This window comes from Hyperolius riggenbachi, chromosome 7, assembly GCF_040937935.1.
Source record: "Hyperolius riggenbachi isolate aHypRig1 chromosome 7, aHypRig1.pri, whole genome shotgun sequence".
Lineage (NCBI taxonomy): Eukaryota > Metazoa > Chordata > Amphibia > Anura > Hyperoliidae > Hyperolius > Hyperolius riggenbachi.
The window spans coordinates 99,157,757-99,174,318 of NC_090652.1; the positions used below are offsets into that span (position 1 = coordinate 99,157,757).

General features: G+C 42.8%; 1 protein-coding gene across 2 annotated transcripts in view; it reads left to right on the forward strand.

Annotated features, from left to right (window-relative positions):
* COG7 (component of oligomeric golgi complex 7) overlaps positions 1-16,562 on the forward strand; it is an 88,751-nt gene that overhangs the window by 19,813 nt on the left and 52,376 nt on the right. For both annotated transcript variants that reach the window (XM_068244446.1, XM_068244445.1), the window contains exons 6-7: positions 466-548; positions 15,252-15,374. In XM_068244446.1, coding sequence (XP_068100547.1) covers positions 466-548; positions 15,252-15,374 — 206 coding nt within the window. The remainder of the gene's footprint in view (positions 1-465; positions 549-15,251; positions 15,375-16,562) is intronic.

Here is a 16,562-nt window from a genome sequence, read left to right on the forward strand (position 1 = left end):
GCGGGCCGCGAGTTTGAGACCCCTGCTTTAGATAGAAGAAAAAACTTCCGTCTGTTAATCAGTCAAGTATCAATAGAGGATACTTGACCCGCATCATGTCTCCATGGAACATGTAACTTTATTGCAAAACAAGTTAAAGGCACATGCTGGGGGGGGGGTACACCTGAGGCAGTGGGCTGTAGCTGCCTTACAGCATGTGCTTTTAACTTGTTTTGCAATAAAGTTACATGTTTTATGGAGATGTGGCACTGATCAAGTATCCTCTTCTTTATTGTCGACCTCATTGGTGCACATGGCAGATCTGCGCATATGCTGACTGTCCGTTTTTATGGGTGCTGCCCCAACCACCAACTAATCAAAGTATAATGCGTCCTTCTTTTTTTCCTTCACTTTTTATGTTGTGTTTTTTTCTCTTTACTTTGTTGATGTGTGATGAAGGAAGTGCAATGTTACTGTTTCTTCCAGACCAGGCCAAGATGTTTGTGAAGGTGTTCAGCGAGATTGACAGGATGCCGCAGTTACTGGCGTATTATTACAAGTGTCACAAGGTAGGAATGCCAATGTCCATAGCCCATAATCTTCACTAGCTTGTCTCCCATCCCAGACATACAGTATGTAACAATACAAATGGGATTACTTGCATTGGGGCTACATCTCTTGTATTATCAGCTGTAGAAGTTGTCTTGTTTTTAAAGGGCTACTCCACTTTAATTCAGAGTTTGTTATTACAGTATATTCCGGCATATAAGACGACTGGGTGTATAAGATGACCCCCAAATTTTCCAGTTGAAATATACATTTTAGCATAGTCGCCGTGTAAGACTACACCTTTGACTGTTGGACATTTGTATACTGTACTGTATTCTGTATCTACTGGTACTACGGCTGGTTGTTATATACAAAGCCTGCTTGGATTGGTCAGTTATGCCAGTCTCCAAGACTATCAGAGCCTCTTTCGCCTGCCTGGCCCGCCCTTGTATACTATTACCTCCTTCTCTGCTTCTCAGTTCTGGCACATGCGCGCGCCTGACCCGCTTCAATGCAGTCCTCAGGAGTGAGATCTGAGAGGCAGAGAAGGAGGTACGGTAAACGGATACAAGGGAAGGTGAAACCAGTGAAAGAGGGGTGTTTTTCTGGGCACAGCGCCACCTTTTTTTTTTTTTTTTTTATACCCCGGGAGTCCCGGATGCCTGCAGCTTGGTCCACACTTCACTCACACCTTCCCAGTGAGGTGCCCACTAACCTCGTCATTGGGACCATGTTAAGTCACTTCTTTCCAGGAATCCTGGTGAGTGGATTTTCTTCTACCATACTTGTACAGCACTGCCCTTGCTGCTTTCACACCGTGGGGATGCGGCCGCGGACGTTTTTAAGCTCCCCCCACCGTATGCAACCACTGCAGATTCTCCAATCCAGCTCGGAAGTTTCAGCACCTGCCCTATAAGATGACACCTGGCATATAAGACGACCCCTGACATTTGAGAGGGTTAAAACCTTATACACCAGAATATACAGTATATGTTATTGATATACAACTCCTTTTGTTACTGAAGGACATTACAATTTTTTTTTGGTGGGGGAAACAATGGCAACCCCACATATCTTGGCTAGATATCCTGCTTCAAAGTTGAAGCAGGATTATACAAATTCTGTATGCAAATTTATGCATCTTGAAAATGGACCAATCGAATTCCACTTTGGCAGGATTTGATTGGTCCATCTTCAAGCTGCTTACATTTGCATACATAATTTACAGAAGCCTGCATCAACTCAGAATTATTTGCATCACATTGACCAGCCCTAGTCTTGCCATTTAAAGATACCCAGAATTTGCACCTTTTTTTTTGTCTCCTCGGTTTATGGGGCTGTACAGGTCTGTACAGAGCAGGAAGTAAGTCTGTGGAGGACAGGAGCCACCTGGGGAGACGGCAAGGGACAAGTGGCCTTAAGGGGGTTTAAGGAAGCCCCAGGTAAGTATGGAACCTGAGAAGCTTCTCATCTCAGGTTCTCTTTAAGACAGACAAGATACAGACTGTTTTTTTTTTTTCACACCATAATGTAGGCATCGCGTGCATAACGTGAGTTGCACTATTTCCGTAACGTGCTGCATAGATTGTTTTCATCTGTCTTTTTTTTGGATCCTTGATCTAAGATGTTATACCTGGTACCGACCTCCAGCTAAATTGGCAAACAACCTCCCAGATTTGTTCCTAAAGTGGAGCAAATCGACCAACCCATACGACCTATATGGTATATTGAATCTATGGAGATAAACGTCTATCTGCTTTGCTACTAGCCCCACCTGGTGGTAGGCCTCAGTCAATGCACTCTTGTAATTTCAAATGGCTTTGTATCATTTTTCTATGGTATTTGGCTGCAATATCAATTACCGGTACATATTTTAATTTCTGGTTGTTTATAATTTGATAGAGATTTTCCCTTACCGCATAACCCATTATCTTACTACAACACTGCCCAGAACATTACCAGATTTTCCTTGTAGGCAGGATTCCATTTCTCATCTTCTTGCCCAACATCCCATAAAGGGAACCTAAACTGAGGAGGATATCGTTTTTTTTTTTTCCTTTTTAAAATAATACCAGTTGCCTGCCTTTTCTACTAATCCTGTGTCTTTAATACATTTAGCCGCAGCCCCTGAACAAGCAGATCAGGTGCTCTGACTGAAGTCAGACTTGATTAGCTGCATTCTTGTTTCAGTTGTGTGATTCAGCCACTAATGCAGCCATAGAGATCAGAAGTACTGCCAGGCAACTGGTATTGTTTAAAAGGAAACATCCATATCCCTCTCAGTTAAGGTTCCCTTTAAGCCTGCCTTGACTACCAAACAACCTGTCTATCTCACTCACCAATTACTGTCAGCCATAACTGTTTTGAAAACAGGAGCAACTGCATAATACAAAGGTTAGGATTAGCTTAAAGAACAAATTTGCTGCCGCTCAGGATTTGGACAATTTAAACAACCTTTATTGTATTGCAAGTACAAAACCACTAACTCACCCTAAAAACAATTTTAAAATACTGCGGAGCGCTCCACCACACCACAACCTCAGCATATTAACACCCACTCCACCCACTCTGGTACCGGTACCTTCCCTTTACATATCAACAGAGTGCGGAGAATAAGTGGTTGCTGATTTTGGTATAGTATGCCGTATGCTAAGCTTCAAGCTGCATGCAATTCCCCAGCAGAGCCTCGGACAGTCTTTTTGGCAACAGTCTCTTACCACCCGATGACCAGGCACAGCTTAGTTGTCGCCTTGTCCCATCGTCAACGCTGGTTGTGTGTCAGCCTTGCATGTCTGCTCAACCCTCCACCACTTCCGTTTTTTTTCGACCCAAAAGGTATTATCGCCTATGGGGAGAGGAGTGGAGACACAGGGCCTTCTCGCTGCAGCACGGCCGGCTAGTAGGAGCGCTCAGACGCATGTGGAAACCATTCCCATCGACGCGTTGCCGCCCCCTACGAGCTTCGTCAGGATGTATGACGCGGCGGGCGTGTAAGCCTGCCAACATCCCTTGAGCTGAAATGTAATGTTTTCATTGGAGAGGAGATAAACTGGGAAGTGGGAAGCTTTACACAGCCACAGTTGCTACCTCCTGAGCCCATTGCTGAGAGAGGAGAATTGGTCAATGGACAGAAGTGACCACATACAAAATGTCCATGTGTCCATGTCCCAAGCCTTTGACAGGGTAATAAGTTTCTTCATTAAAATGTGTGCCCCCTTTGCGAATGTGCTTAAACACATTTGCTGCGCTTTTAATCAGTGAAGAGTCACACATCTGCTAAAATTTGCGTTTTCACATGCGTGAAAAAAAAAGTACATGCGATGTGCATAAATGTGCATATCCCATGCAAATTCCCACTAGGTGCCAGAGGCCCGACTGCAAGTTTATGCTTCATCAGTAAGTTCTCAGTATCAGGCAAAAGAGATTGCATCATTGTTTGCTTATACTTTATTCTTCAAAATCAATATTTTTAGATTTAAAAAAAAAACAACACACACACACACACACAAAAAAAAAAACAAGAAACCAAAAGAGAGAGAGAAAGGAAATACACAAGTAAATGACATCATGTCAACATAAGTGCTTAGTAACTTTACAGCATCCCTATAGCTCTGCCTCTTATATCGTTGTCATGCTTATGTGAGGTATACAAAACAAAATAATAGAAAAAGTAGGTACATGCAGCTAGTAGCCTCTAGCATCAATAGCAGCTGCCCCATCACTCTTACATTCCATAATTCAAACCCTGAGTCAGTGGGATGTTTAAAACGATGATTAGGAGCTACATATTGTTATGGGTGGGGGTGGGGATAGAGAAAGGGGGAGTGGAAGATGATGCGGTACCTTCTAAAAAGGATGCCCACCTATCTTTTATGTTATATGGCATATCCTCTGTATTCTGTTTCTGCCTTCATGGCATTTGCGAATGTGCATAAACGCGTTTGCTACACTTTTAATGAAAGTCAATGAAGAGTCGCACATCTGCTAAAATTCACTCATGCTTTTTCACATGCGTGGAAAATAAGTACTACTTGCAGCATAAATTCGCACATCACATGCAAATTCCCATTGACTTTTACTACCTGCGGTAAAACCCCCGCACACAAAAGCACATTTTAACGTAAGAGACGAAAAAGTTTGAAAAAACATTCAGTATTTCACGATGAAATATATGAACCCTTCCTTAACCAATCCTGAACTGAAATAGTTTTTGGGTGCTTGATGTCGGAGTCGTAAAAAATGCACAGACTCCCAGGAGCTTCGATTTTGTTCCTAAAAGCAGATGCCATCTTAGTACAGCTTTAAAATTCATAAGCTTTTGCAGGGAGGAAATGCCTTTTATGTTATATACTGTAAATTAACTAGATTGTCATATGCAAATTAGAGGAGTAAACGATTGGATGATTTTTGTACCGACTCCACAGTCCTGCTTATAGATTATAGCAGATTCAACCTTCGGATAGATTCCTGTCAGATCAAATCTGACAGGGGTGTTTATGATATCTGCCATACACACACACTAGGAAGAGATTTTTCAGTAGTTTTCAGAATGAAATCTATTAAAAATCTATCAAATTGCAGTGTTGCACTGTTCGATCCAGTTTAAAGGATACCCGAAGTGATGTGAGATAGACATGTGTATGTACAGTGCCTAGCACACAAATAACTATGCTGTGTTCCTTTTTTTCTTTCTCTGCCTGAAAGAGTTGAATATCATGTATGTAGGTGGCTGACTCAGTACTGACTCAGACAGGAAGTGACTACAGTGTGACCCTCGCTGATAAGAAATTCCAACTATAAAACACTTTCCTAGCAAAAAATGGCTTCTGAGAGCAAGAAAGAGATAAAAAGGGAACTTCTTATCAGTGAGGGTCACACTGTAGTCACTTCCTGTCTGAGTCAGGACTGAGTCAGCCACCTACATACCTGATATTTAACTCTTTTAGGCAGAGAAAGAAAAAAAGGAACACAGCATAATTATTTGTGTGCTAGGCACTGTACATACACGTCTGTCTCATCGTGTCACTTCGGGTCACATTTTCACAAATAAATCAAGTTGCTTGCAGTATGGATTCTTAATGAGCCTGCTGCTCCTGAAAGGTCCAGTTGCAGTGCCAATGCTTTGTTCTATCTATCTGTGGAAGATGTAGGCGCTATATAAATACTAAGTAGTAATATTAATAATATTAAGTGTATGATGAGGTTTAGAGAGGGGAATGAAGGAAGTGGAGGAGCAGAATTGGTGAATTCCTGCAAACACATGGAAAGGCATTCTAGAAAATAAAACCACATGAGTGAAGTCCTAGAGCAGTGGTGACCAGGAGAAAGGGAAGAAGTCCTAGAGCAGAGGAAGGGAAGAAGTCCTAGAGCAGTGGTGACCAGGAGGGAGGGAAGAAGTCCTAGAGCAGTGGTGACTAGGAGGAAGGGAAGAAATACTTCAATTGTGAATTTAGATAGCGTCTTTATCTATACTGACATTACAGAAGTTGCTGTTTCAGCAGTAAAGTGGCAGCATATATTGTATATGAGAAAGAAGTAACAGTGCAAGCATACTCTGCTACACTTGTCTGTTACTTTCAAACCCTTATAAATGTCACATTTGTTTGAAGTACAGCTTAAGTAAAGGTTTGCTTTAAAAAGAGGAAACAAACATTGTGGTTTCTTGAAAGTTACATCATAATTTGACAAACCACAGCAGAGATTGATGACTTGCTCTTGTGTTCTGGTACGGGCTTAGAGGTTTATAAACAATGGCACAATGCCCTCTTGTTCTACTAGGAAAGGGGCCCAGTCTGCTGGAGGTAACACTTAAGGACAGTACATTCCGTAGTATCGGGGACCCTGCTCTGTGCCAGGTGTTTACTGTAATGGTGACCCGTTTACTGCCAGCACTGAGGGTGGGGTCTTTTACTGCAAGCTCATGCTGTTCTCATTCCTTATTCTGAACTTCTTATCTAAAATCTACAAGTCCAAGTTTACTCGGTAATTTTCCTGCCATGTGTTAAGAACATGGTTTAATAATCCTATATTGGCTTTGGAGAATTAAATAGTATAATTGCTGTTGTTATTATTATTTTTCATTCATAAAGCACAGGTGTAAATAAATAATAGATGATAAATGACAAACCTATATGGATGAGTGCTAACTATGGCACAGGAGGAGATAAGCTGTCCAATCCACCATACAATCTAAAGGAGGACAGATACGCGTTAATACTTCCAGCAGAGTCCCAGTCATATGTTGTGGACCATTGATAAACTTCTGATTGAGATTGATAAAGGTGACTGAAGTCACAGTACTGGTTGTAGTCCACTGAAGTAGGGTAGATAGTATTGCATAAAGCGTTACAAAACTAAGGGCTTTTCCTCGCTATTATGAAGCAGGACTCATCCGACTCAGTTTATGAAACCACCAACTCCGACTCCAGGTACTTAAAATTGCTCTGACTCTATAGTCTAATACTTACTTGGGCTGTGGAGTTGGTGCAAAAATCATCTAACTCCTCAGTTTATGAAACCACTGATTCCAGGTACCAAAAAACTGCTCCGACTACATAATCGTATAAAGTGTGCACTGCATTACGCTACCTGCCATTCACACATGAATGAGGCTTTGATCAATAATGCAATTTACTTGCTTTATTTATTTTACCCCTGCTGTAAGACGCTGGCATGTCACCCCCATTGTTGGCCGTAAGAAATGGCTTTGTTCCTATATGCATTGTTTGTTGAAGCATCGATTTAAAATCTGCACACGATCATACAAACTGTGTACAGACAGGCCCGTTTCTAGGGCCATGTGGGGTGTGCCACCCGGGGCGCTGTTGGGAGCGGGGCGCTGTAATGGAGGAGGGAGCCGGCGCCGTGGGCAGGGCAGCCCTCCCTCTCCCGGGCCGCCCTCCGTGCTCCCCCCTCAGATGCAGAGCGAGCAGCCAGGAAGCGCTGTTTACAACTCACCTCCCTGGCTCCAAGCGCTGCTCTCTCGCCGCCTGTCTCCTCTCTGTATACATGCTAATACACACGCTGCTTCCTGTTTAGCCGGAAGCAGCGTGTGTATCAGCGTGTAGGCAGATAGGAGAAGACCGGCGGCAAGAGAGCAGCGATTGGAGCCAGGGAGGTGAGTTGTAAACAGCGCTTCCTGGCTGCTCGCTCTGCATCTGAGGGGGGAGCACGGAGGCGGCCCGGGAGAGGGAGGGAGAGGTCGGACTGCCCTCCCCGTGGCTCTGGCTCCCACCTCCATTATAGGGGACAGCTACCTATCTAACCTATACTGGGGGGCAGCTACCTATCTAACCTACACTGGGGGGCAGCTACCTATCTAAGGTATACTGGGGGGCAGCTACCTAATCTAACCTACACTGGGGGGCAGCTACCTAATCTAACCTACACTGGGGAGCAGCTACCTAATCTAACCTACACTGGGGGGCAGCTACCTAATCTAACCTACACTGGGGGGCAGCTACCTAATCTAACCTACACTGGGGGGGCAGCTGCCTAATCTAACCTACACTGGGGGGGCAGCTACCTAATCTAACCTACACTGGGGGGGCAGCTACCTAATCTAACCTACACTGGGGGCAGCTACCTAATCTAACCTATACTGGGGGGCAGCTACCTAATCTAACCTATACTGGGGGGCAGCTACCTAATCTAACCTATACTGGGGGGCACCTACTTAACCTATACTGGGGGGGGGGGGCAGCTACCTAATCTAACCTATACTGGGGGGCACCTACCTATCTAACCTATACTGGGGGGCAGCTACCTATCTAACCTATACCGGGGGGGGGGGCAGCTACCTATCTAACCTATACTGGGGGCACTTATCTAACCTGTATTGGGGGCACCTACCTCCCTAGCTAGCCTATACAGGTGGCAACTATACTGGCTACCTATATTGCAGGCACCTACCTAAATAACCTATACTGGGGGCACCTACCTATCTAACCTATGCTGGGGGCAACTATTCTGGCTACCTATATTAGAGGCATCCACCTAGCTAACCTGTACTGGGGCACCTACCTATCTAACTTTTACCGGGGGCGCCTGCCTATCTAACCTATACTGGGGGCAACTATACTGGCTACCTATACTGGAGACACCTACCTGGCTAACCTATACCGGAGGCAACTATACTGGCTCACCTATGCCTGGCTACCTATACTGGGGTACCTATTCTTGGCTACCTATACTGGGGGGACCTATACTAAGTGCAACTTGACCTGGCTAACCTATACTGCGGGCACCCATACCTTGCTTGGGGGGGGGGGGGCGCAATTTTTACACCTTCGCCCTGGCTGCATTTTAGCCTAGAATCTGCACTGTGTACAGAGACCACTTACAGCAAGAGGAGTGAAATAAAGAGAAAGGAACATTTTAGAAACTGATTTTTCAAACGGGGATTGACACACTGTGCATTATACTGAGTAACCGCACTCATGATTAGGAATGGCAAATGAGATGCAGGTAGTTCTGAATTGATGATGCAGAGTTATGCAACATTTTGTTTGCAAATTTAAGCAGTGTGAAAATGGACTAATCAAATCCTGTGGAGGTGGAATTTGCTTGGTCTGTTTCCAAACTGCATATATTTATTAAGTGTTGCACAAATCTACACATACCAAAGCCCACGTTAGTCAGTAGGGTTTGTCACTGAGGGGCAAATACATTTGAGATGATTGTGAATTATACCAATTGTTATGATATAGAATTGAACTAATTATTATTAAAGAAAACCCCTGGGGGGGGGGGGGGGAGCTCTGGATCCTAATGAGACTTCCTGTCCATCTTCTCCAGCCTCAGGGATCCAGCAGTGGCAGCCCCCAAGCAGCATGCGGCAATACGTACCTATCCTTGGTCCTGCACAGCTGCAGTCTAAGCTTCCCCAATCGGGCTCCTGTGGAGATAGCCGAGCCCGATTGGGTCCTCTCTACTGAACAGAGAGGTAAATCTTACCGCACGCTGAAGCCCCTACTGCCTGCGCCCTCAAGCTTGTCAGTGAATTTTTAGGGGCTGACATCGCTGGAGCCCCGAGGATGACGAGAACGGGACAAGCCTTATTAGGATTCAGAGGCTTCACCTTCCGAAGGTAATTACCCCATATGGGCACTTTTTTTTCCTTACAGAATCTCTCCTATAGACATTCACGGCAAGTGGAAGTAGTTTTGTACTATAACAACTTTAGACATCCGTGGTGTATGGATATGGAAACCTAGAAATGCCTTTAGACGTCCAGCGGTCTAAGGGTTAAGATTAGCAATATGGAGGCGCCCAGGTGAAGCAGATCAGATTGCAATAAGACTAGTATACATTATATTGATACAACAGATGGGTAAGTATTCTACTTGCATCACAAAAGTCTGGAGATGGGCGATATGTTTAAGGTTATTTATTGGTACATGTACAAAGTATCTCATAGGGCATTGCCCACTTCTTTAAGCTATATGCCTAGAGAGGGTTAGCAACATTATCTATCCATCTATCTAGCTACACAATTAAAGTATAATAAAATATGTAAAAGCAATCCAAGATCTAATTAGATTTTTATATAGTATTACAATTCATATTTTATGTCCCAAAGTAAGAATACTGTATATACTTGAGTATAAGACTAGAAATTTAGGTCTGATTCACTTCATAAAAGTATAGGGGTCCACTTATACACGAGTCATGGGCAGCACTGAGCACACGGAGTAATGTGTGTACTAATAGTGACATTCCCATTTGCAGCAATTATCTTGTGGTAAATGATACTATGAGGAAAGGAAATGCCAAGAAAACACAGGTCTGAATGTCCTGGCCACAACAATTAACAAAGAAAGGGGCAGGGGGGAAATACTGGGCTGCATAAAAGGGAGTGAATAAGTGCTGCACTTGGAGACTTAAAGGAGGTATTGGCTGCACTTAGGGACAGGAGGGGGTTAATGGCTGCAATACTGTATGCAGTGCAGTCATTAACCCCTCCTGAGCCACAAGTGCAGCCATCAACTTTGCTGGGTAGACTTATACTTGAGTCAATAAAAAATTCCAGTCTACGAGGGTTGAATATTGGAGTCGACTTATACACTGGGTCACCTTGTATTCGAGTATGTACGGTAAATGAATACCTTCAGGTGTTCTTGATAAACAGTATTGGGAAACCATAGTAATATACGGTAATTGATCATAATAGGATACAAATACAAAAAAAAATCATTAAAACTAGGCATAATAGTCAATAATGTTGCAAATATTTATCAGGTGTATGTAACAAGTTGGACCTTTGGGCACTATGAAATAATATCTGTTAGAAAGTATGGAGATAGGAGTGTCCGAAGTCTACAATCTTAAGTGAGTGAGAAGCCTGCAAATTTGCAATTGAACCGTGTATAATAATATTGAAATTGGATGTATAAAAGCAGTAGTTATATAGGGGCAAGTAACACTCATATTGTGGATGGCCACAGGCGTAGCAGATGTAAAAAATTGCTTTCAAATTGTATGTTCATTGATATGGAGAAGGATAGGGGGGGTGGGGGTTGTATAAGGAGACGTAGAAAAAAAGGGGAGAGTCTGTGCATATATGGTAGTTATCTGCTCTGATTTTTGTGTGTATGTGTGTGTGCATAGGACGACTGTACTCATGGGAGGACTGGCCAGGGGGGAAGGGGGGAGATTTCCCCCCAGGCTGCATCTAACTTAATGATTTAGGGCTGGTACAGTGCCTGGCGCTTTCATGTTTTTGTATAAGGTAATGTGAACCACTGGGCTGGATGAGAGAAATAAAAGCCCAATTACAGAGCAATTAGAGGGCGGGCAAGCTGGTAAATATACACAGTATGATGTAGAGCAGAGGCTTGCCTGCAGGGTCTATGGGAAAAAAATCTGTCTAGTCTCTCACCATTGTTAAAAAGACTGCATGTGCACAGCTACATAGGGTATTGTCTAGGTTGAAAAGTTTTTAACAGTCCCTAGACTCCAGAAGGGCTGCTTGCAGGTGAATTCTGATGATAAATTCTGAACGCGACGGAAACCCCGGCCGTTGTAACTCAAAATGTATTATGTACCCGCCGGTGCCGGTGGATTATACTTTACCTGTCACACTGTCCCTCAAGTGTTCTTACTGTATTTCCCATGTGACTACTGGCATATAGCACGAGGGGCAAGTGTGTGATGTCATTTTGGCTTGGGCTGCGGTGATAACGGGCCTCTAGTTTGTGTTTTCCCTCCAGGCCAAAAGGTCCCAGTCCTCCCCTTCTGTACTGTATTCACAGTATAATACTTGCATGCACATTGTGGGCAGAAAACATTGATGGGGCTAAGTTGTGATTGTAAAATAAATTCAGGTATAATTAAAACCATTTTGCAGAACTGGAAATAGTTACAGTATTAAAATAAGTAGATAAATTGTACACTATTGTGGCCTTGAAACAGTGCAGCCATTAGGGGGCAGTAAAGAGCTATATTATTGGAAACAGTCTTGTCATACTTGAAAGGGCACAAAAAGTTTACTTTTCCAAAGATCCATTTGCTTGTTTCTAGATTGTTTTGCAGACAGGAGCCCTTGTCCTTATCTTTACCATTAATCTGTAAAAGTCAATCATGCATGTTTTTGTAGCTCCATATGTGAATGTATAGAAAGTCACTAAAATGTCTTGTATTTGCTAATGTAATGTTTATATAACCCTTCCTTTATACTAACCTGTAATTACGGTAATCGTTACAAAAGCACAGTCCGACCTCACAGTAACTCATTGATTAATTGACTCCGAACATATAGCAAACTCCAATATTATCAGTCATTTAATTAACTCCTAACATATAGGTAACCCCAATATTAATGGTGAACCCTGAAAAGTTGCCCTTGCCATATCCAGTGATGCTTCCTAAAACCAGACACTTTTCAAGGACCACACATAGATCCAACAGCATCACACACTTAAAAGATTTTCACTGCTTAATGTGTGCGCTACTTCCAGTACTCTGTCGTCTGTGTTTTATTAACCCTTTAGCAGCTAATGTATTTAGAGGCTTGCAAGTGCTTCAGGCCAATTTATTTTAGCACTTTTTTCTTATTTCTTATTTGTTACATTTCCCTGCTTCTAATAATTACTGCTATAATGAGTATTTATGACTCACTGTCACTAGGAGGCAGTGTGAGACAACAGAGGACTTATGCTTTCAGTTTCTATATTTTCTGCTAGTAGAGAGAGATCAAAGCATTCCAATAATTTACAGCACAACGAATTTTGCAGACTGAGGTTAAAAGCAGTGCATTTATCTCAAACAAGATAACTATTTAAGTTGCTAATGGGTTAAAGAGATTCAAAAATTGCTTGAAAATATACAGACCATTACAAAGGCCGGCATGCATCTTTTTAGAGCTGGGTCTTTTTGGCATGATACACTGATGTCTAGATATGAATCTTATCATGTCCAGATTTTTAATCCCAAATTTAGCCTTATCCTGGCCCTGGGCTATACCTGATGGTAAGCCTAGCCCCTTGCTGACCTCTACCCTCCCCATAGTCTTATCACAAACCTTCCACCTAACTTTGACAATTTTATTACTGAAAGTTTAGCACTAAGCTTTACCATTCACCTTTGTCTAGCCTTAACCTCTTTGATTATACCTAACTCTAACCTATCATGTGACCTGTTGATATTAAGAGACAATTTATCACCTAATCTGACCCAGAACACTGGCTCAGATCCTAATCGTCTTGCCCTGCCCTTCCACCACTGGTGCTAGCAATCCAGATTTATCATTATGGGGAAACTCCGTAATCTATTCCTACGATGACCTGGCATTGAATCCAGCTTCTTCAGACTAAACATTCTTCCATTCTTAATACAGACATTACTGGCCAAGTGCAGAGGTGGAGAATAGCAATCTGAGATGTAGGAAATCCTTGACTAACAGCTGCTCTTCCCTCCAAATTAGCAGCTACCAATAGTACTTCTCATGGCACCCCCTCCTCTCTGCATAGCAATGGCAGGAGAGCCGAGCCAGTCACTTGTGTTTGTGAAGCTGCCGGCAGCCTGAGCATCTTTAGCATCTTTTATGAAAGTTAGGGATGATCGGAAATGCCGATATCTGATTCCGCAGAAATTCCAATTTCCACCAGTGCTTATTACCATATGACATATTTCTGGTTTCTGAGGAGTCTGTTTTTGGTCACTTTTTGCATTCTCTGATTGGCCAAATACTTCCGAGTTAACTCTGCATTCTCTGATTGGTGCAATGCTTCCAAGTTCTGTGATTGGGCTAAAATTATGGCTAAAAGTTGCAGTAATGTGGTATTTACATAGAAATCCGTTTTCCAAGTTACGATCAGAAATGTGAAATGTAATTTCCATGCAATCAGAATAAGCATCCCTATTGAAAGTTAAGTAACCTGGCCACTCAGAGCATCTGTTTTCCCCCGAATAGATCTCTTCCCAACTATAGCGTTGAACAGTAGTTGTAATTCATGGTTTGGCGCCTAGGCACTAGTCTTAAAGAGGAGCTGTCCGCCTTACTATCTCAGAAAAAAAACCCACATATATAAGTAGATAAATACTTGCTCTACTTACATAACATATGTGTTGCACTGTCCACGTTTTTATTTTAGTGATTTTTTTCTACAGTAAAAAAACAGAAAATCCTTCTTGGCATTTACCATTTGGAGTGTGGCTATTTTGAAGCCAATCCTGATGTCATTTTCTCCCTTACTCTCCTCTGCCTGATCACTATAGTCTCAGCATGAGAAATATTGGCCAATCAGAGAGTGTGGGAGGGCAAAACAGGAGGGAAAGATGCTTCCACCATTCAGGCTGCATTCATTAAGTCTGAGGGGAAATAGAGAAGAAAAAATGGACAACCCAGCATGCCCTGCAACTTCCTTATTGTGTACCAAATTTTGTGTGTACCAAATAAGTCAGGTAAACCCGGGAATGATCATTTATCATCAAGAAAAGTAATAGTGATTTTAAGGTTTGGATTGCCTAGCTAGCATCCTTATTACTTTTTTACCAGATAAAAATAAAGAATTGATTTTTTATTTTATGCCCGACAGTTACACTTTAAGACAAGAGCAGTAATCCAAATGGACTATTTAAGATGTCTGTTCCATTACTGAAGACATAACAACATATAAGTTGTTTAGGTGGTACATTTAATGACTGTACGAGATTTCTTTGCAAGCTTTCGAAACTTTAAGTTTCTTCAACTAACATGGTTCTGACTTTCTCAAAGTCAGCAGCTCCATTCAGCAGAATGGAGCTGCTGACTTTAGGAAAAAGTTGCCCTGTGTAATACAATGTAACTATGGAAAGATGGATATCATTTTAAAGCTCTCTTTCTGATGACACATAAATCGTCGCCCTACGCCTTTTAGTTTTCTCTATTTTTGTGATCGAAATCACGGCCGCGGCAATTTCGATCGCGGAAATAGCGAAAACTAAAAGGCGTAGGGCGGCGGTTTATATATCATTGGAAAGAGGCGAAAGAGAGCTTTAAAATGATAAGCATCTTTCCACAGTTTCTGCACTGCTCGGAGTCCCTTTAAAGTTTTGAAAGCTTGCAAATAACTCTTGTACAGTTAGTCATTAAAGGTATCACCTAAACAACTTTTGTTATGTCTTTGGATTCTCTCTATAACTAATACCGGACCACACGCAACTGTTCCATTACTGTTTACTCTGTTACTTGATTTCTCTACTAGTCTTTCTAATCCTTTTTTTTTTTTTTTTTTTTTTTTTAGGTACAGCTGGTATCTATGTGGCAAGAGTTGTGCCAGAGTGAAATGGCTTTGGATCGACAGCTGGCAGAGTTCTACGAAACCTTGCTGAGTGCGTGGCACACACAACTGCAGTGGGTCTCTCCGGTAATATCAGTTCTTCTTTCTACAAACTACCAAGACTCTTACTTAACAGTGGAGGTTGTCAGCAAGGAGCAAATAATCCCGATTTGCATGCAGATTTCATGCATGCTGTATGCAGCTCAGAATTGGGCCAGGGAGATTCAGCAGCTCCTGAATCTGATTGAACTTGGTCCCTAAAGCCTGATAAGCTCATCCAATTTTGATCAGTCAATTCTTTCTACCATCTCCATGTAGTATCAGAGCCACTGATTTTGAATACTATGAACAGATTGTATAGGTAAGCTCATACTACATTGCAGTAGTAAAATTGTATGTATGTACCAGGCTTACAGAGAACCTGAGATGAAGGGGGTAAAAGGACTGATACTTACCTGGGGCTTCCTCCAGCCCCATGAACACCATTGCTTCCCTTTGCCGTCCTCCTGGGTGACTCCATTTGCCTGCCATCGGCTCCGGTAATCTTTGTTTAGTCGCGTCAGTGGGGCTGCTCTGCGCATGCCCGGTGCCGTGCACTTGTCACGTTCACATCACCAGGAGCGTTCTGCACAATACTACCTCCCTGCATAAGTGAGTGGGGTGCAGTTCTGGGAAAGCAGGAGACGGAGGGACAGATTGTGAAAGTTATAAGGTTGTGATCTGAGAGGGGAAATTGAGTATTATTAAAGGTTTAAGCAGAGCCGAGTAAAGACTAGTCCAGAGTGTGGCCATCTTTGTGGGTGGAGGTAGAGGACCACTGGGAGAGGTTGTACGAGGTGGTGAGTGTGAGAAATTTAGTGTCATTGCGGCATCTATGAGGACAATATAGAGCTATATTATTAGAAACAGTCTAGTCATATTTGGAAGAGCGCAAAAAGTCACCGGTAATGATAGAAGGTATATCAGTGGAGAGGAATTGGAGAAGTGGTCTATAAAGGTAGAGGCTGATGCAGGAGGACGGGAGATGACTGACGGTGTTTGGTGGGACAGTATCTTAGGCCCCATTCACACTTGCGTTTTGCCTTGCAAACGGACCGGAACCTGATCGGATCAGGACCTGATCCTGATCGGAACCGTACGGTTCCGATCAGGATCCGATCAGGATCCGGTCCGTTTGCATCAGGCATGCATCAGGCTGCCATCCGGATCCGTGGGCAAAAAATAGCGAAATTAAATAAAAAAATGTTGGGGTCAGCAGAAGGTGCACCTGGTGCA